At 27.6% G+C, this 24713-nt stretch overlaps 1 protein-coding gene across 1 annotated transcript in view; it reads left to right on the forward strand.

Moving 5' to 3' along the window:
- Positions 1-24713, forward strand: part of LOC107443837 (uncharacterized) — a 138033-nt gene that overhangs the window by 24764 nt on the left and 88556 nt on the right. The window contains exon 2 of the mRNA XM_071179091.2: positions 23052-23122. Within this exon, the coding sequence (XP_071035192.2) occupies positions 23059-23122 (64 nt within the window). The 5' untranslated portion in view covers positions 23052-23058. The remainder of the gene's footprint in view (positions 1-23051; positions 23123-24713) is intronic.

A 24713-nucleotide genomic window follows, 5' to 3' on the forward strand; every position in this document is an offset into this window, starting at 1 on the left:
GATTATACAATGTTGTAAAAGTGTGACATGGAGTGTTTTTTGGGGTTATTTTCTTCCCTTCTTGATGATGCTTTAAATATCTAATAATTAGAGGATTTCATACAGCAATATTTTACTGTAACGTAAACATAAAAGTCATTGGTTTTGAAAAATTCATATTTGCCATCACTTGCTCTCCTACGAGTATTAAAAACCAAATTAGTTGTTTATATAACATGCTACATATCTCTTTTGCTAAGACCTCCTTAAAAGATATCAATATCTGGAAAATCTCTAGTACGACATGAAACAAAATAAAATCAATAGATTTTCCAATTTATTTACAAATTGTTTCTTTTATATTTAATGAGGTGAAGAGCAAACAGTCGCTATTGGTGAATCACCAATTTTTGCTCTGATCAGAGCCTGACTAAGGCAGGGGCATACGAGGCTGTTGCCCCGAGCCCCCACATTTAAGGGGAACCCCAAATCGAGTAGAAAGTTTATTTTACATTACATTCTTTAATGAACTTTTTTAAAACAGAATATCAGTCAGTTTTACGTTAGCTTCTTCATTAATCTATCGTATGAACACAATCGATTTTTCATGAATCCATGGCTTTCTAAGGCGGAATTCAGCAAAATTTTCACAATTACAATTGATAAATTTGGCCAATCAAAAGCCTGTATTTTTACATATAGCAAAATGCGATATATTTACAAAAATACTGGCTTCTGATTGGTTTAATTGAGCCATGGTAATTGCGTAAATTTAGCTCTAATGCCAGCAAGACATGAATTTTTCGCGGCTGGATGACTAAGTTAACAATCAGAAAACTGCATTCGTCATGATGAACATAGAATTATCAGAAAATCAATAAAATGGACAGAACGATATTTTGTCTAACCATTGGAGGGAGAGGGACTTTATAGCTATTTTAGGTTCTAGTCAATTTTCTTATCTATAATGAGGTGAAAATTTAAATACCGCAAAATTAAATACCTTTAAATTCCTCCATCTTAAATACCTTCATTATTGAAGTGGTGTTGCAGAGGGGAACACCAAAGAAGTTTTTGCAAGGAAGAAGTCGGGCCCAGGTTCTGATAGCTGGTTCTGATAATTCTGATCTGATTCTATTACGCAGGCGCGAAATAAGTATCGTCACCAAAATTCGCTCCTTAATATATGCAAAATGTTTTCTACATTATACAGTTTATATTTCTGGATCCCAGGGCATGTCGGGCAATACAACATTCGAGTCTAGCTGGGGACATTACATTAGTGTGGGTTCCAAATAACTAAACCACGATCAGAGAATTTAGTTCATTCAAGGCTTAAGCTTCAGCTCGAGAAATTGCCAAGCCATGTTGTGGTTGACGAAGAATAAACTCATTACCATGGACTGCTCTACTACATTAAAATCTGGGTAAAGTTAAGAGGACGCTATGACACAAAGGAAGCCACTATAGAGTCAGGAGGTTTTTGTAGTATTTTTTCTTTCAACGAAATTGTCGATTAGTTCCATTAAAAAGTTCTCCACAAAGGCTAGTTTGTTTCAATGTTTGATCCGGAGCTCTCTTGTGTACTGGGCTTGCTAGTCTTAAGCTCATAATTGGGTCGGCGTTTTAACGCGGGGTATAATATATAAAATAAAGTGTAGGAAAAAGTGAGCATTTTTTATTTCTAGTGTAAAGAATAAAGTTTTGAATGATGAAATCCTTTTTCCAAAGTATCAAAATGCTGAGAATTCACGGCAGGATTACGCAATAAGAAAGTAATCTTGCTATAACTTGCAGACACGTGACTCAATTAGAATAAAATATATTAAAACGAAATAGAGATTTCAATTTGTCAGTCTATTTGGAGCTATTAATGCACAATTATTCAAAAAGATACTGAAAGTACTGCTAAAAAATATTGAACTCAGTAAAAAGACTGAAAAAAAATCACGTATCTGAATTTGTTTGCATTTCAATAATTTAAAAACGTTTTTTCAGAATTTGCAACTTCATGGCCTACTAAAGGTTTACTCGAATATAAGGTTTATTATTTAAGTACCAATGAACCTTGAAGGAGAATTTACAATTAAAAGTTTCTCCATGCTATGGATTCCTCTTAAAATGCCAATCTTTTCCAAACGGAAGATTTTTTGTCTAACACTTTTCCTTGTTTTTAGTGTATTTTTTTCTATATACTTCAAACTTACTTGCATGCAATTATAATTGATATTTAAATAATAAAGCTTCTTTAGAATATAAGAATTCCTAATTTTGTTCTATTAACTATTAAATTAAGATAAGTAGTGCATCCTTATTTGCTTTTCATATTGCTATAATATTGCTTTTCAAAAAATTATAAATAAAGGTCTTCAAATCTTCATTAAGGTCCATTGTAAACTATTCTATTATTATAACAGTTGTTTTAGCATACACTGTAATTCCAGATATTAACAAATTTCATTATATAACTAAAGGACGAAAAACAATATTATTCACTTTAACGTACTAGAAGTTAATTTGTATGTTATAATCTTGTTTTTTCATTTAAAATAAAAAAAATATTGGAAAAAATATATAATTTCTTTTCTTCCCAAAATACATTTAAATTTTGACTTAAAATATAGAAGCTTTGACAAAAGGCTGCTTGTGTTGCTTAGATATTCTATAGATGTAAAAATCTATCGCGAATTTTTAAAACTAAAATATTTCTAATTAAATCAGATCACAATGAAATTATAAAAGAAAAAATGCATTATTTATTCTGAAATGGAAAAATACTATGTGCAGGCACTTTAAAAAATGTCAGTTTTACAAATGATTTCTAATTAAAACTTGAGAAGCTTCCATAAATTTAAATAGAAATAGTTTGAGTTATTTATTCGTTCAAATGAAATTAACATAAATATGTTTTTGGATCATCACATTATTCTTCGTAAAACAAAGCACCATTGAATAAAAACGGCAATAAGCAAATCTAATTTTATTAAAGTACTTCTGAAATTATTGAAAAATACCAATTTTTCAGAAAGAGGAAACAATACAATTATTTTCATTAAAAGTTTAGAAAACAAAAGCAGTAGAGTTAAATAAAATTGTTTTAACCTTTAAAAGCAGAATTGTGAGATTATGATTTAAAGCAACAAGGTCTAATTTAGCACTAACGTGAAAATAAATTAACAAATAAATAATGGAAATAAATTAGAGAATAAAAAACTATTATATATATTGAAAATACGTGTATGTTACAGTCCATTTATTAAATACTGCATTCTATGGATGATCTTGTCATTGTATAAATTTCATAAAATTGATCGAAAAAGTACAAAATGCTTAATATTTCATACATTTCCTATGCATTCTGTAGAATAACTTTTGATAACTAAGCTATGTATGAAACGATTAATATTTAAAAAATTACTTAGGCAATGTGTAGAATGAATAATAAAAATCTAACAGGCATTCTATGCACTGATTAGACAAAGTTCATAATTCCCACTTTGTTTAGAGGGAAATTTTTCCTTTATAGAATGACTAGTTGTTCTATACAATAACTAGTCAAATAATATAACTATCATGTTTCGCACATTGACTAAAACCGTCATGCATTTTAAACAATGACTAAGATTTCTATACAATTACTAGACGAATTATATAAAAATTACCATATTTCATACATTGCCTAAAATCATTTATGCAGTGCTGAAATTTTATACAATTACTGAATGAATTATTAAATAATTCTGTTATTTCATATAGTGTTGGGTAATAAAACCGCCAGGGAATTTGCACAATGACTAAGATTTCTATACAATTACTAGACGAATTATATAAAAATTACCATATTTCATACATTGCCTAAAATCATTTATGCAGTGCTGAAATTTTATACAATTACTGAATGAATTATTAAATAATTATGTTACTTCATACAGTGTTGGGTAATAAAACCGCCAGGGAATTTGCACAATGACTAAGATTTCTATACAATTACTAGATGAATTATATAAAAATTACCATATTTCATACATTGCCTAAAATCGTCTATGCAGTGCTGAAATTTTATACAATTACTGAATGAATTATTAAATAATTCTGTTATTTCATATAGTGTTAGGTACTAAAACAGTCAAGGAATTTGTACAATGATTAAGATTATCATGGAATAGCCGTATTCTATATAATTACTAGACGAACTATATAATAATTCTCATATTTCATGCAATTTTAGGTGTTAAAACCGTAACGCAATGACTCGGATTTTTATAGAATGCCGGCATTCCATACAATTACTAGAATAATTATATAATAATTATCATATTCCATTCAATTGTGCATTAAAAAACCGTCATGCATTCTGCACAATTACTAAGAATTATGTAGAATAACTGCATTTCATATGTAAATCAAATAAAAAATGTATTGAAATAATAGGATTTAGTATTATTAAAATGAACCTAAAACTGCCTACTGCGTTTGCACAAAGTGTGTTTTGTGCATTTCCTAAATGTTCAAAACTCACTTTTTATAAAGCAAGATCATGTTTTGATAATGTTGATTAATAAAGTAATTTTTATTGTGACTTTAATATAGTTTATAAAATTGTATAAACTTTGAAATAGTGTATCTAAAAAATAGTGAAATGTTGTAATAAAGCTTTATAAAAGCTTCTTGCTCAAAATTAAAATTATTTTTTGAACTGTAGCTTGAACTTATATAGAATTGTGTTTGAAACTGAACTTGAGTTTAATCTGTGAAATCTAAGTAGATAATTAAAGTTTGATTTAATTTGTGTTAAAAAATGTTTTATTGCTACTAAATATTTGCGAAACAGATATTTTAGCAATTGGAATAAAAAACTTTCGTTATAACACAGAGCGTAGTAAATAATTTTAGGAAATACAACAGTTTTCAACGATGTAAAAAAGTTAACTAAAAGTTCAAAAAAAATTTTATTTTTAAACTGTTATATTTATCTGAATTAAATGCTTTAATTTTATAAAAATGAAAAAAAAACTTGGATTTTAATTTTTAAAACATGGCATATTTTCAGTTAAAGCTGTGATATTTTAAATATTATGAACTTCACTATCGTAAGAAAGTACTTAGACAGTATTTACACAATACTGACAAACCTAAGCGATATTGAACATTTAATAACTTTTATTACTATGCTGCGAAGGAAACGATTCGAAGGGTAAAAAAAATTAAAGAAATTAAATTTAATTTAAATTAAAAGCAAAAATAAAATAAAAACGAAAATTCAAAAGAAAAAATTTAAGAGAAACTTAATTTTTCTAATTCTTGGTCTTTCATCAGCATGACAGCCTAGTAAAGGTCAACGCCGTTCCTAGAAGTCGTTTCCACCTGTAATATCAGAAGCTAGGTTTTTCCATCTATTGATACCTATAGTTTTAAGATTTTTTCCTCGTAGAAACAATCTGGTGCTTGGCTTTCCCCTTTTTCGGTTGCCAGTAATCTTTTCAAATGTCAGCTTATTAATTGGATCACCACCTTTTCTATAGATGTGACCCAGCCATCTATTTATTTAGAATAACTGAAATTATGTTTGTGCACTTAAATTTTCTGTTTGACTCATAATTATACTTTATAATTAATAATTGTACTTCATAATTCATAATTGTACTAAATCCGCTAAATATCGCTTCTCTTTAACAACTCCGAAGATAGCTCTGAGCATTTTTCATTCAAAAATTAGTTGCTTAATTTCATCAGTTTTATTTTACTCTTTGCCACAGAATTTTTACTAAGCATATTTTTAATGCTTTTTTATTTTATTTTGCATAAATTTATGCTGAAATAAGTGAAAAATAACATATTCAGTAATTTATTTTAATAATTTATGGTTATGAAATACAATATAGGTCCTTTCACCAGTGTCATTTTTTGAGTTAACGGTAAAATCCTTCAAACTTATCTCATGCAAACAATATTTTCTTAAATTTGACTTATTTGCAGTTCTTTTGACCAAAGATAATTAGTTATTCATCATTGAAATTTCGATAATTTATAAAATCAATTAATGATAATTTTATGAATATGAAAGAAATTGTTTTTTCTAGCTAATTTTCTTGGATTTAATATATTAGTACAAATATAATTCCGATAATCTAGCAGATTTTTCTAGTAACTATTAGTATATATTTTTGTACATTTTAATAATTAAAAAAATACAAAAATATATTTTTGCTTTTAATTAGAGAGTCAGTAAAAATATAAATAAAGAAACACCGTTGTCTCATATGGATCAAAGGGGTAAAGGCTAGCATTTTCAGCCCTAAAGAAATACATGTTTAATTAGAGTGTTACATAAGTTTTAAAGTATTACCTTTATCAAAACAAAGAACATAAATTTATAAATACTATAAAATGTCTCAAAGTTTCCTTAAATATATGTAATGTATTTACCAAAAGATATTATTGTATCCTTGACAAGGAAATAAGTGTACAGTATTTCTCTATTATGGATTAAGAAAAATCGAACATTTAAGTATTTCCGTTGCTACGCAAAGTTACCCAAATATTTTTAGGAAAAAATAAATCTTTAAATCTTTTGCAAAAATAAAAAAATAACAGACATTTTAAAAATACCTTTATCTTTCAATTCTTTCAATTGTTGTGTTTATCAAAATAAATATTTTATAAATACAATAAAATGTCTGAGAATTTCTCTTAAATGTACGGAATGGATTTACCAAAAGTATTCAATATATTATGCTATTTTAAGTGTTACAGATTTTATCCCCAACAAGTGGAATATAGTTTAGAAAAGAAAAGATTTAGATATTCTAGGAAAAGTTTAATGCTAAAGTTTACATGAAAAGTTCCCAAGCGTTATTGATCATTTAACTATAATAAGAAAAGTTAATTAAATAGTTTTGGGAAGCAATAAATCTTTTACAAATATTAAAAAAATTAAATTAAAAATAACTTTATCTTTCAATTGTTGTATTTATCAAAATAAATATTTTGTAAATTGTTGCGAATTTCTGTCTGACCAACAGAGGGCGCTGTTGTAACTCACAATAATTCTGATTACGTATCACTTGTGTTACAGGCAATGGATTAGCATAGAAGGCTTATTTGAGAAACAAACAAATATCACACCACCATATTGTTTGTTTTACTATTACAATCATTAAATTTGTTTGTTATTAAATATGATCTTCAATGAACTATCCTGCAATAACAAAAAAATGTCTGAGAATTTCTCTTAAATTATACGAATGCAATTATTAAAAGTAATCTTAAGTTACGTTATTTTAAGTATCCTGGATTTTATCCTGATAAAATAAAAATAGAGATTTGAAAAGAAAAGATTTAGATAATCTAGGAAGAGTTTAATGTTAAAGTTTATAGGAAAAGTTCCAAACTTTTATTGATAATTTAACTATCACCGTTGATATGAAAAGTTAACTGAGTAGTTTTCGGAAATAGTAAATCTTTTAGAAAGATTAAATACAAAAGAAAATTTAAAACTATCTTTACATTTAAATAGTAATGTTTATCAAAATAGAATGTTAAGATTCTATTAAACGCTGTAAAATATCCGAAGAAAAAGAACATTTGAAGATAAGGCATGCCATTAATTTACAGAAAGATATTCGGTAAATAATCATGTAATTGAAGTGAATAGAATGACTCAATTGACTCAAGAGAATATCTTAAATGATCATTAATTCTTATCTTTTTTAAAAAATCATTGGAATTAGGAGATTTTGCTTGCTTAAATTACTTCCGTTCCCCGTGTTCGAAGATGAATAGCTCTTTAATGATAATTGTTATTGACTTGTCGAAGAAAAATTTTTCTTCATCAGAGAAAATGCTCTTTTGTAACTTAAATCTTAATTTATTCTTCAAATAATGTTCTGAGAAATGAAAACAATTCTGATAATCAATAATCAAGTTATAGAGTAAGTTCTTTTTTTGTAAGTACCAGTGAATGGATGTAAAGTAAAGCAAGGAATTATTGTCTTTACTGAACATTTTAAGCCATTACTGTAATTATTTCTGTTTGACTTTTGAATATTTCGTCTTGATATAATAATAAAATATGAATGTGTGAGGTATTATTAGGAGACTCTTTTAGAATGTGCGTCATTGTCATTTAATTCTTTTAGAGAAAAATAGTTAATTGCTCACAAATTATTTCCACTATTTTATCTTTTTGAATAATTAAAAATAAACATGTCTCTCCTTTACATTTGTTGGATGCATCAAATTTTGCTTCTTCTTTCTCTATATTTTATCGAATGTTAATTTTAAATCATCCTTTTAATGAAGTATATAAGGGCTTCGATTTATATTGATTATTATATCAGATACGATATTGTAGTTAAGTAATATAATATACTTAGCAATCATAATAATATACTTAATTATATCATGACATCATACGATATTGATCATTATTACTTGAATGGTTTTTTCAGAGATAGTTGTTTCTGCATATCAATAATTGGTAATGTCACTTGAAAAATAAATATGATAGTTGAATATATATATAATAAAAGTACCGGCACTCTGGGTGCAGGTACTTTTTACCGTAAAATTCACTTTTCCGAAATATGTTACAGAAAAAAATTGATACACCGTAATCACTTAAATTAAATAAATTTTTACTGTAAAAATTGCTGTACAATATTTTACCGTGAAAATGGATTTACAGTAAAAAATAGATTTCACTGTAAAATGGATTTCACTGTAAAATGGATTGCACGGATGATGTACCCAAACTGCCGGTACTTTATACCGTAATTTGATCCGGAAATTTTTAAACGTGGGATAACTTTTTTTATTTGTAAATAATTAACTTGCTTTTCAAAAATAATTTTTGAATTTAAAAATGAGTATTGAATAATTATACTTCGAAATTTAGTTTTTTTATATTTCAATCTAGATATAAGACATGTCTTGAAACATCAACACTGCAAAAAAAAAGGATTTCTCAAAATTGATCAAAAATTTGTCAAAATAGTTCTGAAACAAATATAATCGAATTGGAAAATGGCATTTACCCATTAAAACTATGAACATTGTCAGCATTGAAACTATGCCTCAAACAACAAAAACTTAAAATGAGTGCGTGTTGTGTCATTTTTGAGACTATGGAAGCATTTCGTACAGAAACAAGCATATGCTTTTTTGAGCATGTTACTATACTCAATAGCCGGCCAGGTGGATGAGCGGTTAGCGCAACTGACTGCAAAGCCAATGGCTGCGGGTTCGAATCCCGCTGTGGGCATGAATGTTTCTCTCTCTTGTGTTGTCCTCTGTTGTGTGTGATGTGTGAATGTGGCCCACCCTATAAACGAGTTTGTGGCAGCGTTGCTCGCCTCCGTGACTTTGATTCACTGGTGCCCACTGGTTAACGTGAAATGAGTAACAATTCCGGCATCTTCTAAGGCGAAGAATAATTTTCAGTGTCTGCCATTTGAGAAAAAAAACAAAAAACAATACTCAATAATAAGTACATGCGGTTTTCACAATTGCAATTATTTTTTCCGGAGCTTTTTGCTACGTTTCTGATCAATTTTGAGTACCTTCTTCTTAAATTAAATGATCCAAAATATAGATTAAGTTAAGAATTACCGAAGTGCACATAAATTAAAAAAAAATCTGAGATGTGATAAATGATTTATTTTTAACAAAAGTCTAGAGCTGTTATTTTTTCCTTTGGTGAACCCCTATTTTTAATCAAAAATTAAAAACTCCATCGTCATTAATTCAGTATTAACTAAATATGATGGGTGAAAAAGTAAAATAGATCGCATATAATTTTAATGAGATTTATATATGAATGAAATGATTAGAACGATATAACAGATTAAATTATCTTTGAAACGAAGAATATTAAATTCATTGAAGACGAGTAAATAAGTTAACTATAACAATAGTTAAAATATATTGCGGAATTCAATTGTCTTTTAGATTGAAGAATTTTAATGTAAGATTATTTATTTTAAATTCATTCATTAAGAATGTGACTTCATGTTTAAATAGCTTTTGTTTATGAAACACCTATTCCGCTCTAATTAAGGAAATATTACTGATTGCTCTGCAATATAATAGCAATGCATTATTATTCAAAATTAATTCATAAAGCTTGAGAAATGTTTCAATAGAGAGTTTTGAAATTCATTAATAACTGCATTTATTACTGAAAAACGTGAAATGCTTTTGGACAAAGGTGCGAAATGTCTAGCTATAAATTAAGTATTTCAAGAATCTTAGCCAAACGTAACTTAAATAACAACATAAAATCTCATTCAACTCATTGATCCAGTTAGTTGCCAAAAGTTCAAGTAAAACTACTATTGGAATATGTTCATGAAATTTGAGAAAACCACAATAATTAATATTTAAATGTTACTTTTTAACAACGGGCGTTGAATAGCCGTTGCACTTGCAGTTATATTAATGTTCAACTCCATCAAAACTTATAATTTTGAAAGTAAGCCAATAAATGAGCAGGCATACATTAAAAGGCAAAAAGTATTTAAAAAGTGGTGAAATTAACCCACATTTTTGTTATATAGACGGGGAAGAAAAACTATGAAAACCACACATGATTTGCCTGACGGCGAGAGGATTCTAATGAATTACCATTCTATACTAGATTAAAAGCTTCATTGGTTAAAAAAAAATATGGAGAAGGTGATATAAGTCAACTTGTTTTAAGTGCTAAAAAACTGGTTTGGAATTTCATGACGGTGACTTAGAATGGAACAAAAATTAATGAAGTTCAAAACTGGAAAAACTGCTGTGTCCGAGAGAGGCAAATCAGGACAAAATGCCATTCCACGAGCTATGGAGATTTGCTTAGGAACTTATGTCGTTAACCAGGGAATTCATATTTATATGAATAAAACAAGATTCCATGAATTCATGCCTAAGATTCTAACAATGTGCGGCAATTGATGATTTATCTCATTCTAGATACCGAACATATTGCTCGTGTTACTTTATCATAAATTATGTAGAAAATGCCCCAAAGCTCTTTAAGTGACTTAAATTTAATTATGTTAACAGGTCTAAAAATGACTTTAAAACAAAAACGGGATAGGATTTTAATTATTTCATAACAAATGAGAGAGAGACTAAGAGAAGATGATCAGTTTACCAATAGGATTAGTGGTCAGTGAATGCCTGGAGCAATACATGGATCAAACAGCACTCTCAGGATCTCGAACTTGAGTCAGTTAAAGGAGAGTCACGCGTTTATCCTCCAGACCATCCCAGTGCATATAAAAAATTTAAAATATTGTTTATTAGAACCGGTATATGTTACTAGTACCATGAAAACGGAAAAAAAACTGAGGTATTAAACAAAAATAAATATAATTTTTAATACAATACTTAAAAGAAAAAGTAAATCATTTGAAATATTGCTTTAAAAATTTCCTACATTCGCTAAATATCTTATTATTTTCTTTACAAAATGTAAGGGTATTTGGGACAAACCGCTCTTAATTTGTGTTCTAGACTTCTTGTAAGAAATAGTGTCAAAGTATAGTCGCATCAACGGATTACAAATTAAGAAGTAAGAGATGAAAAGTGTCCTAAAAGTGTCCAGCTTGTCCTAAACGTTTTAATTAGGTCAGATTGATGTTCATTGAACCTATTTTGTACGCTTTTTGCTCGATGCACCGTTACTTTATCATGCGGAATTTGATTAGCCAAAGCGCCTGTATATGGATTTTTACTTCCCCTTGAGAAACACCAAGACACCGCGTCCGTGCCAGCAGAACATGTCTCATGTTATGTTGCTCCCACCAGACAGCGAACAAGGGAAGAGAGTATCTCCCAAGTTTCCAATTCATTGGCCAGTCAGTGTATATTATACTATGTTATTCGTATAGTGGGACTGAAATACGTCTGCTTTTGTTAGGATCCAACTTTAATTTTTTCATTTTAGATTTATTTTTATAAAAAAAAAATTATAAGAATCGTTTATATAAAATTCTGGCATGTCTGATAGCGTCAGAAATAAAGCAGCAATATTTCAGAATTAAAAATTACGGTTAAAGGAACTACTCCGTGGAATGAGCATAACTGATTAACCTTCTCACATGATAGCATTTAAAGTGATTACAAAGTCATGCTAAGAAGATTGCGCTCAGAACAGAACAATAAGGACAAATGGAAAAGATTCGTGAAAGACGTAGAATAATATCGGATCTGCTATGACCCAGGACAAGCAAATACCTTGGGCTTCAATGAATCCACTGCTGCTTCTAAAATAATTAAAAGAAGTAGAAGAGTTAAGCAGTATGTAGTACTTCGTCTGAGTTAGGAACTCTGCAATCATCTCCTGCCATTGAAACTGCATGACTTTGCATTGTTTTTATTGGGCGCATCTTTCTTAGCATGACTTTACACTCACCTTAAATGCTATCATGTGGACTGGCAAAGCAGTCTCGTAGTCAACGGTGCATTCTTTTTATTTTCTTTCATAGCCTTCAATGGCGGCGTTGTTATCATTTAATTACTGTATTGCCAAAACAATCACACTCAACCATTTTTGCTAACTTCGATAATTTGATAATTTTTTAATGTCATTTTTACCTGCTAGACCTTTATAATAATTAGCCAAAATTTGCAAAAATTTTTCAAATTTAAATACTAGTTAATATCTTTTCATGTGTCTCCACTTCTTATAAAGGTTTAAAAGTTAAATATTGTAGGTATCATTATGAAAATATGAATTAATAACATATTACATCCATATAATAATATTCCTGTTTTTAATCTATCAAAGTCAAAACTGCGATTGAAAAATCAATAAAAACTATATATTCTAACAAAAAGATCATATCTTTAACTTATATTTTCGACGTTTAAAAGGTAAAAACTACAAATTTTCTGATAAAATATGAATAATTAGAGTACAAGAGTTTGAGAAACATTATACATATATATTTTTTCAGTTTATTATTTTAAAAAAGTTTCCCTGCTGAGTTAAAAATGGTCATCGTTCTTTCTAAGCACCATCCCAAAAATAAAATAAAGTTAAAACTTTTACTTAAAAAGTTTTACTTAAAAACTCAATTAAAAAAGTAAAATTAAATGTACCATATTTGTCATGAAAAGAGAAAAAATGTGCCAGAAGCTCTCTCCTTTAAATTTTTACGTCAATAATTTCTCCAAAAACTTTTCGTTTATCCTCAAAATGTTTAAATTGAATTTTATGCAATCTCGATAAAAGTTACGTGAAAAAGTTTTAAGACGTTTCTGAAGTAAAAAAATCGATAAAGTTTCTTGAATCCGCATTTTTAGGAGAAAAATTAAACCTTTTGGGAAACATTAACACTGCTTAAATTCAATTTTAAATGTCAAACTATCAATAACAATAAAACGTAACCATTTGATATTGGTAATACGAATAAATATTCAATATTGGTATCAAAAATTTCATTTTAAATACCGGTGCATATTTTTCCACTAAAAGTAATTAGGGACCAGTAATGTGTCTTCAAAGGCTTTCTAGTTATGATACGTAAGAATTTCCAACTATAATCAGTAAAAAGTATGCTTAATTTCAACTGAAATTCTTTCCTCTAAAAGTCCAAAAATTGCGAACCACACAGACGTATTTTTATATAGAGTTTGAAAATTAAATGAGTTTTAAAAATAAAAACTATAATTTTGATAATATTTTGTCGATATTTGAATTTACTGGAACATTTATAGACGAAAAAAAAACTGCACGAAAATCAGTCGAATAAATTGGTGATCTCGAACATTTTTACTTTCAATGGTAAAACGAGATTTAATGCATAAAATCGAAAATTCAATAACTTCCCAAACTTTTATCAGAAATTTTTGAGTTCAGGACGCTATTAGATTTGGTGTGATTTAAATCACTAGATTAAAATCAAAACATTAATCGCAATTTAAATCGCTTGACTTTTAAAAAAAAGTCATTGATTTTAATCACCGAATTTTGAATAAAAAGAGCTACGTTTTAATTTATTCAATGAAACATTTGTAGTAATTATATAAAAATTTTTACTTTTTAAGTTAGAAATATTATGTGTTTCAGTTAAATTATTGTTATTAAATTATAATAGGTATTGTATTTGCGTAATCAGATTGCGTTATAATATTACGTTACAATATATATCTGAAGTAAGATTAGTAAAAGTGAAAAGAAAAAAAAATCTGATTTAAATAAAAAAAAAAAATTAATTTTCAATGGAATAAATAAAAATATAATTAGTTTTGAACATTTGACGTAAATTTTTTGAAAAAAAAAAAAAATATATTTTAGATATTTTTTTCAAACAGAATAGTTTAAAATATTCTAAAATATTTTTTGAAATGTTTCTAGTTTCTTTGCAAAAGTCAGGAATAAGTATAATTTGTTCAAATTTTCTTTGTTTCTTTATTGAGTAACACAAACAAATTGCTATCCTTCGAAAATAATAGTAATAATTAGAAACAACGTTAAAGCAAATTGAGGAACTTCCTGCAGATACTGCTATACAGATATAACTAGTAACAAATATAATTATTAAATTCAATGAGTATAAGTATTTGAAATTTGGGAATATATGTAAAAAATATTCTCCAAAGTATGGAGAAGTTTTAAATTTGAAAATAAATTGTCATCTAGATTACAAAGATATACAAAATATATTACGAAAGTCACATACAATATGAGCAAAGAGAAAATTATACGAATTATAAAGAGGAAAAAGTAAATTATCTCTTACGATAGTACTTAATAATGATTAAATAAAATCTTTTCCTTTAAAAGATTTTTTGATTTTAATTAATTAGACATAATTCCCTGATTGAATATCAAAAGCAATAAGATGGTTTTTCATAAATGAGGGAAAAAGTATGAAAATTAATTAGTCTTTCTTTGAGAAAATTTTAATAAAGAAAAATTAATATATGAATGGCTCCTGGGATTATGTTTATTAATTTTTTAACAAATCACGTGTTTAAATTTTAGCTATGATCCTTTAAATTTATAATCTTAAAAGTAAATTTAATTCCGCACATTAATTTTCTTTCATTAATATGATCATTTATAAGAATCTTTTAATTTCATGGATGTATTAATTAAAATTGAGAATAAGTACAAAGGAGATATTTAAGAATTTTTGATAAAGGTAGGTTAATTCGTGCTAGTGTAATTATGTGTAAAAAAAAAAAAATAATGCACTTATAATATCTGATTTTATGTTTGGATTTAAATGTATTTTAATAGTTTATTAAACTAGTCTTATATATTCTAAATACTAACGTTATTCTAATTTCCTATATTCTAATTATAAACGTTAATTAGAAATTAAGAAATCAGATACGAAAACGTACATTCTCCGAATTAACATTTCTTTTTTTCTCACATTTGTATTCTTGACATAAGATATATTCCACGACATAAGAGGTCGTGGATCGTAGGATAACGTCTTTAAATATATATATATATATATATATATATATATATATATATATATATATATATATATATATATATATATATATATATAAAATTATGTTTAAAAAATGCTTATAAGATGCAGACATATGAAGTTTATTGCTCAAAACAACAATGATTTCATGGCATTCTAATTTCCAAATTTAGCCTTTCAATTTAAGTTTTTATTTTTTCGTTTTATAACCAACGTTAAACAGCGGAACCAATTTTTAGTTTATGTCCACCAATGTTCAATACCGTAGACTTGTAATTTTGAACCTTGTCCAGAAGACAAGGGAACTCCCGGATCAAGTGTCGTGAGAAATTTGCCTTCGAGGAAAACATTTTGATGGAACTGACCCGCATTTGCGTTACATGGAGAAGAAAACTGCGAAAGCTTTCCTAACCTGATGGCAAGGGGATTAAAACCCAAGATCCGTCTATCACTGAGGATATTTTCGTGAGCACTATGATCTGGTTGAGCCGGATGCGGAATTTGTACCGACCAGTTATCTCTGGGATTCGAACCTTGGGTACCTAATTGGGAGTGGAGGGCGCTAAATGCTAAGCCACGTTAAAAGGAGAATAGAGTCTTAAATTTTAAAGTAACTTTATACAGCCGAAAATGCTCACATCTAAATTGCTATTAATTACAGCGAAACTGCGACTCTTCGCAGGCGAGACGAATAGAACGTGGGCACATATTCAAGGTAAAAATTGCAAATTTGATAATTTATCACTGATTTTTTTTCCTTGAAAGAGGCAAAACAAATTTTCCATTTTATTTCCTTACCTAAATACTTATCTATCGATAAACTGTAATATAGTTTTTACAGATAAATTTATCTGTAAAAATTTATCTGTTCAGCCTGCTCTGTGAGGGATACTTCGAGTACCTTATATGTTTGTAAGTTTAAATCTGAGCATTAGAACTAAAGGTACTAAGCTTATTATATACGCACTGGACAGAAGCTTAAACAGATCAAGTTTAAAAGAACAATTTTATAGACTGGTTGGCTGTATAGTAACTGCATGTGTATTAAGACGCGAGATCACACTGTGAAAAGTGTTGTACTACTAGAATATAGTTAACATTTAGCGTGTTAGCTGGCTCTCTGGGAATACCAAAATGCTCGGTATTTTTTACCGAAGAGCTTTGGTAAGGAATTGGGTAAAATTAACAATAAAAAATGGTTTTATAATGTGTGATAAAATTTGGTAAATGGTAAAGTTTAGTAATTTTATTATAATACCATAGAGCAGGACATAAATATTAATATTTTTGACGAAATTGACTTTTCAGTTTTCTATTTTTTACTAAATGTGTAATAATTATGACTGCAACTGTGAACTTTTTTTTAGGAAGTGTGTGAAAAAGAACTGAAATTAGGAATACCAGGATTTCTCGTTAACTGTTACCATAAGAATGGAAAAAATATCAAAGGAATAGTTTAAATATTGTATATTTTGGTTTTATTAACCAGACTTATAGTACATTTTACTAAAAAAGTCATTACCACACAGTACAGAAAATTTTACCTGAATTTTTTCTTCGTGCACTAAATAACGTATATCTTTCAGAGCCACCCTGTTTTCATAACCTAACCAAATGCAATTAAATATAATATCCCGATAAGAAACTGCAAAACTTCGACAGAAATTCCAAAAGAGATGTAGAAAAATTCTAAATAATTCTAAATAAAAATAAAATGTTTGCATTACAAAAGTTAAAAAAAAATGGTTTTAATGTATAATGAACTCAATAGGATTCTCTTGATAATTTCAAAAATAATTTCGTTTTTATTCTCCCTTAATTTATTTTAAATCTGCCTGCAGTTTAAATTCATAAAAATTCTCTTTTTCAAGTTTTATTCTGAAAAGTTTTTAAAAACTGTTAACAAATTTTAAATTTCTCAAGATATATTTTCAGTAATAAAAATAACTTTCTGCGATACTTAAAATAGCTTGATCCGTAATCTTCAAAGAAAAAAACTGCAAGTCACATTTTTTTTGTAAAAGCAAGTAAAGGAGTTATTCTATCATAATCCAGATTTTATTTTAAAATATTATTTTATAAATATGATTTAACTTTGAAAAATTCCTTCGTTCTAAAAAAGAAATATTTTGTAATTAAAAATACATTTCATTTGGTAATATTAAACTTATGATGTGCATTTAAAAAATATTATAATCTTAAGGTTAATTTTTTATTCCTTTATTATTCTTTTTTTAGCTTGAAAATGAATTAGAAATATGTAATGAATACAGAATTCATTTTATTTCAAAATACAATTACCTTTGAATTGTACGAAATTTGGTAATTTTTTGCTGAAGATAAATCGTTTAAGAATGCCATTAAACAAAACTATATATATTTTATGAAAATATTCTAAAGCTGTCAAAAAATTTGGTGATGTGATTCTAATCATGATAAATCGTTGAAAAATGCAGCTATAATATATATAGATTTTTTCAGATAGCTACTGTATCTGATGTTTTGTAGGTGTATTAATTGAATATTTAGATTTGTATTGCCGGAAATTTGGTAATTTGTTTTAAAGATAAATTGTCGAAGAATGCTATGAAATAAAAATAGTAACTTAGAGCAAGTCGATATAGCTTAGAGTTATTAAAAAAATTGGCAATTCTGAAAAGATACATTGTTGAAAAATTTTCGTATCAAATAGATTTTTTAAAATAACTGCAATATCTGATGACTTGTTTGGACATATACGGAATATTTAGATTCGTACTGATAGAAATTTGATAAATTTTTGTTGAAGATAAATTGCTTAAGAATCCTATGAAATAACAATAATAATTGTTTCTTTTCAAATTATAATAGAAACTTACAGTGAGTTAAATATCTTAATTATACTACTTTAACACTTCTTGATTTGAATATAAGTCAACAAATACGAGAGACAAAAAATGATATAAAATCCACCATTGATACTCAAATTTTTTGATAACCCTGAAAAAACCAAACGATTTTGAAGCATAGCCCTGTACCCGTAACCCTTCGATCTCTCACGTGAACTCATTTCGAAAAATATGTAAAGGTGGTAGCACAAAACGTTCCAATTGGGGGGATGGAACGGAATCATTAATTGAGAACTTAATTTCCAGGAGATGATTGCCCAAATTTTGGGGAAGGATATTGCATAATGTAACTACTCAAAACGAAAATGGAATCGCTGAACCAGGACCAAAACGTTTGACACCAATGGGTCAATTTACCATCAACTTGTTCGATATCCCGTTGAGTACAGTTGTGACCTCCGATAACTCTATCGACACCTCGCGCATGTGTTATCTTTTATTTGTAAATAGATTGCTTTTTTTTTCATTCCATTTTAGAAGCTCAATGTCATCTAGAAACAATGGCGCCATTCGATAAGTTGTTTCAATTTGCTGCAAGGCCGGTCTGTTTTGTCTGTTACATTGGCTTGTTTTATTTGGCATCAGCGGAATGTGGGCTTTTTGGTTTTTATGACAAGACATTCAAAATTCTAGTATGTGCGTGGGCGTTTCTCTGGCCACTTTTATGAGGGACGTCATAAAAAGAAATGGAATAAAAGGATCGATTGGGATCTTTTTTTTTCTATCTGTCATAAATAAAAGACTTTTTTTTCGTGGGTGTAAAAAGCAACCGGAATCAGAAACATACGTCAAATGAAGTCATCAAATTATCCTCGAAAACTTATCACTTTGATAAGAATAACATAATTGCGAATAATACGAGAAGGTGTGTTCTTTTATTATGAAATGAATGAAGCCATATTTTGTTTCAAAATGAAGTAATAACCATATGAAAAGCCCTTTCAAATTTCTCTTTTCTCATTTTCTGAAATCATTTTTTTGGCACGATTTTAGGTTGCGAAATAATTAAATATACTTTTTTTCTTCATCGAGATGAGATAATGCCAGAAGGGAAATGAATTAATCAAATTTAGTTTAATACCGAGTAATAATTGAAAATTGTTTTTTGCCCACTTTTTATTATTTATTGATATAAATTTTTCTGTCGAGTTCAGTTTATAATCTAAATTTATTTTCTAATCAAAAAGTTAATAAAACAAGCAAACACATCCTTAAATTTAATGCATTTCTGATATTAATAAGATAAAATATTGATAATATAAAATTATTTTTAAATAAAAAAGTTAAAAAATAAGCAAACGCATCCTTATATGTAACGCATTTTCGATAACGAGACAAAATATTGATTTTCCAAAAACCACAAATTTTATGATGTTTTATAATTGAAAGGTTTGGGGCAATATAATAAGGTATTTTTTCAAATTGTTTAAAACAGGTTTATTAGAAAGATTTTTGAAAAAAAAAAAAAACACCTCCATTTCAGCGTAAGTAAAATAATATTATTGTAATATGTGATGTTATTTATTGAAAATTCAATGAAATTGTAAATTACCTGTCTGAAAATGATATTGAAGAATAGTTTGAAATAAAAATATCACCTTTGGAAAATGTGTGATTTTCTTATTACATTGCTCCTTCAAATTACAAAGCGCAGTTATAACTGGAAATGAGTTTGTGTATAGGTTATGATTTCACAGTAATTAGATAAGTTAAGGTTAATTAATTTTAAAAACTGTTATCGTGTTTTGCTTTATATAAACGTGAAAAGTCTACACTAAGTCGTAACTATAAAATATAGAATTTTAAAATAGTGTAATGACTACGTCATTTCAGAACATGGTGAAATGGTTTACTTAAATCCAATTTACGTGGAATATATACGAATAGAATGAATACGGATGCATTTAGCATTGATTAACAAGCATTTTTTTCTACCTCTAGATGTAACACAATGCAATAATATTATCTTAAAAATAGTTATCTTGATTTAGCAAAATTGAAAATTGGAGGAAATAACTTTCTGATCTCTCTGAAAAAAAAGGAGAAATTAAATATAAATATAATATTGACGTATCCTTCTTTATGGTTGGTAAAGTGTGTGAGCTGGAAATGGAGGTGGAGATAGAAATTAAAAATGCCATTTAGTGTAATGATAATTTACAATTGAAGAAAGATGAAATCCTGAAATTTAAGGATGGAATGAAAGCATCACAACGCATGTTATTTTGTTGGTGTCTCTAATGAAAAGTTTTTGATGGACATGCAGTCAGTGAAGAGCACTGTGAAAAAAGGGTTTCTCATAATTGAGCAAAAATGTGCCAACATAGCTGCGAAAAAAATAAGTCGAATTTGAAAACATCACGGATTTAAAACTGAAACAACATTTATTCATATTTGAGCAAAATGCATCTGAAGGGTGCCGAATTAGGCAATCAGTAGAAAAATGCTTCAGCTAAACTGCCATATGAACTGCTTTATTTCTAGCATTACATCACGCTTTTCAAGTTCGGCATAAATAGCAGGATGGGGTCATAAACTCTATCTAACAATTTTTTATTCATTTCTTTAAACATTATTGCACACAATCAGAATCTAATTAGTGTCACGTGCGATCATGCGTGTGTATTATAACTGTTGAACTCTGTTAGAATTTTAATTCTAAAATTACTGTAAAATAACTGGCAGCAGTCTGTCTATCCAATTAAGCATAAAGTTTACGGTAAAGAACATTTTTTACCTTTACGTTTTTGAAGTCGTTTTCAACTAATATTATTAAAAAACCATGAATAAAAAACTATATGTTTTTTATAACCATTTGCAACTAGCATGGTTTCAAAATGGTAAAAAAGAAAATTAATTGAACATAGGAATGAGACTTTTCTTTAGGTACTAGGCATTGGAGTTAGTTTGTAGTTGAGTTGTGTTTCATCAAATGAACCACGAAATGTCCCTGAAAAAGTTTACCTGGATGTTTCACCTATCGTAAGGGATGGGGCATACTATACTTTTTGTGTTAAGCAGCTTTATGGTGCTGCCATACATGCGTGAATTAGAGTATCATATTCTAATAGTCAAGGGTCGCAAATAGCAGAGTGCACGACACTGGAAACTCTTCAAGTTTTGAAGGAAATGGCAGAAATATTGTGGTGTCAATGTTGGGATTCGAACCCCCGTTCTAACAGTCATGAGATTTACAGATTAGCCCTCTTGGCTATAACTTGTACCTACTTGCAGAGAACTTAGTCTTCATTTGGTTAGATTAGTGGAAGCGATAAAATTCTGGTTGTTTTACCATGTTAAGTGAAAGCAGTTAAGAAACAGTTTTTATTACAGCTTATTACAGTTAATAGTTTAAATACCATCATAATTATGGCTATTTGACTGTTTTATTTAAATATGGTGAAATAACAATTCAATAATTTGTTATTTAACCGTTTTCCCCGATAAATTTCTTATAATGAATGGTTATTATTTCTATATTATATTTACTCAGTTTTAAGCCAAATTTTATTAAAATCGATCCAGCCATTTTAAGAGACAATCGATCAAACATAAATATTCCCTTAACTTTGAGCACCACTGTATTTTAATCCAAAAAACCCCATACATACACAAATTACACGACTAACGCAATGAATAGCAGGGATATCATCTTATATCTTATTATTACATAATTTGGCAATTAAGTATAGTTAGAATTTCTGGTTGCTAACTTCCACCACATTGTCACGTTTGCTTAGTACCGTATTGATAAGTCTCCTCAAATATTTGTTACCATGTAATTTGCTTGGATTAAATGGATTACTGGAGCAAACTTGTTTTAATAATTCATATAATCCGCGAAATATGTTTAAAGTGTAATATATTTATAAAACCGAGACAGACTTTTAAATCTTGCTTTTCATTAACTGTCTTCCCTATATTTTAAGATAAAATTTGTGTGAATTTTATTTTTCTAGGAATAAACATTTAAAACAGATATGCGTTTAATGTGTAATTAAAAAAAATTAATTGAATGTAGGTTAATTACGATAAGGATATTGTTTATGTTAATTTATGAATTTTAATATTGAAAATATGTATCAAAAGATTTATTTAAAATTTAAAGACAGGTACATTTACGATTTTTAAGTAAATAATAAACAATAAACAAATCACGACTTTTGTAGAAGCATAATATACTTTGTTGAGTATTAAAACTGAGAAAACGAATCAGTTTTGGGAATTAATACTCGGATTTATAAGGTAAAAACTAGTAACAATTGTTTTTACAATAATAAATATTTTTTTCAAAACGAAATTGTTAATTACAAAAGAGTAATTTAGTTTGGCAAATGAGGAAAAAAAAGAAGAAAAAAATGAAAATAACGAAAGAAATAGGAACATATGTTTTCCTCATTTACATTATCTAGTAAACATCATTTAAACACTAGAGTTTTTAACGCAGTGTTGTACTGCATATTATAATGTACTGAATGTATTATGATACCTAATATGACTGATAATTTCACGCTTTAAGTATAAATTTCTTGTTGTATTTAAAAAAGACTTGAAATGAAAGAATTTATGGTTTATGCTTACAGAAGCTTTATAAACATTCCATATATTTTTAAAAAGGAGTCGGTATCCAATCATTCAACACTGTTATATGATTTTTAAAATTTTTTTTTTATTGTTTATTATGAAAATTATTATTTGTTTGTTATTAAAATGTTTGTTAATTAAAATTTTATTTTTTCAGATTTAGGATGAATTCTACATGTTTATTAGGAATACTTGTGATATTATTTTTGTTAGTAAAACTATGCAAAGGTAAGAAAGCTTTTAATTCTAATACACAAATACTCTTAGAATATAGTATTAATTCTTAGTATTGGACTCTTACAAATTTCTTCCCTATATGACGGTTAGTGACCAACAAATAAAGGTTATTAGCAGTAGAAATAAATTTATGCCCTTAAAGAGCTATCACGTTCATAAAAATACAAATCTGCCCGTAAATTTTTCCTCATAAAATAGCTGACCGTAAATTAATGCCTGGTAGAATTTATCTACAAATATGGTCTTGGTGTCATTTGAGATTCAAGAGATTTGTTTGTTGAATTACAGCAAACCGTAAAAGCTGCTGTCTGTCGAGGATGGAGAAAGTTGCTTGTTCACAAACGTAGAGAGTGTGTGAGAGAGATGTTCTTTGATGACAGCTAATTTCGAACTCGGCACTTTCGTGTTCCTTTGAACCTTCGTATGTTGTTTAGTCTGTTGAGCCTGACGCTGTTACTATCATGGAAAAAAATGTACACGTTTAAATCGAGTTAAGAATCTTTGTATATGAACCGTATAAACTAACGTTCAATTCTACTAATTTTGCTGAAATTACGGGTATTGATATTTTTCCTTAAAAAAGGGTACAAGCCGTAGAAATTAACAGCTGTTAACTTTAATTTTCTGAGTCAATAAAATAAGTTTCAAATTAAGTATATAATAATATTCAATCATTGTTAATAAACGTTACACAGAATTCTGAAGAAAAATAAATGAGATGAATCATAAAAAAATAACAATAAGTCCTGAAGTTCTAATAAATTCAATAAAAAAAATTAAATATAATTTTGTACACTAGGTTTAAATTAGAATAATAGTTTAAGTAATAAACTAATTTGCTTATGTAACAAAACTAAACAAATCGTGGCCAAGAATTTCATTTAAACAAATGCAAATATCAGTATTTATTCAAAGTTCCACCAATTTAAAACTGTTTGCATTTAAACAAAAAATATTTTTCAAATAATGTTTAACTATATGTATAACTATTACTGCAAAAAGCTATATTTGAATAAGAAATATTTGCTTCATGAAAATGGAATATTATATATAAAATTATTTGAATTTGATTAAAAATTTTGATTACGATTATTACATATTTCAAGATTATGAATTTAATAAAACTTGTTGCGAGCTTAATATAAATTAACGTATATTAAATTTCAGTTTCTTCGAATTTTCGTTAGGTATTCAATGGTATGAAATTTGAATTATTTCAATATTTACAGTAATTTTTAAGTTTAAAAAGTTCAATTATAATTCTTATCACTTGTTGATTTCAAAAGTGAATTAATAATCTTATTCTTAAATAATGATAGAAAAATGAACTTTTTTATTTTTTGACCAATTCCTCAGTGTACAATAAAATATTTAAAATCTGTAGATTAAAATAACTTGAAATGTAAACTTAGTATATTTTTATTTCAGTTTGATCCGAAAAATAACCTCTCCGTTGAAATAACCTCTTAAATTTTATGCTTCTTAGAAAATGTTTCTAAAAAATTTAATTCATTTTGAATTCCTAATTTATTAATTCTTAATTCGAATTTTTTTTGCTTCTCAACGAAAATAATGAAACAAC

This window comes from Parasteatoda tepidariorum, chromosome 6 (assembly GCF_982258835.1).
Source record: "Parasteatoda tepidariorum strain Cologne lab strain chromosome 6, Ptep-v5.0, whole genome shotgun sequence".
Lineage (NCBI taxonomy): Eukaryota > Metazoa > Arthropoda > Arachnida > Araneae > Theridiidae > Parasteatoda > Parasteatoda tepidariorum.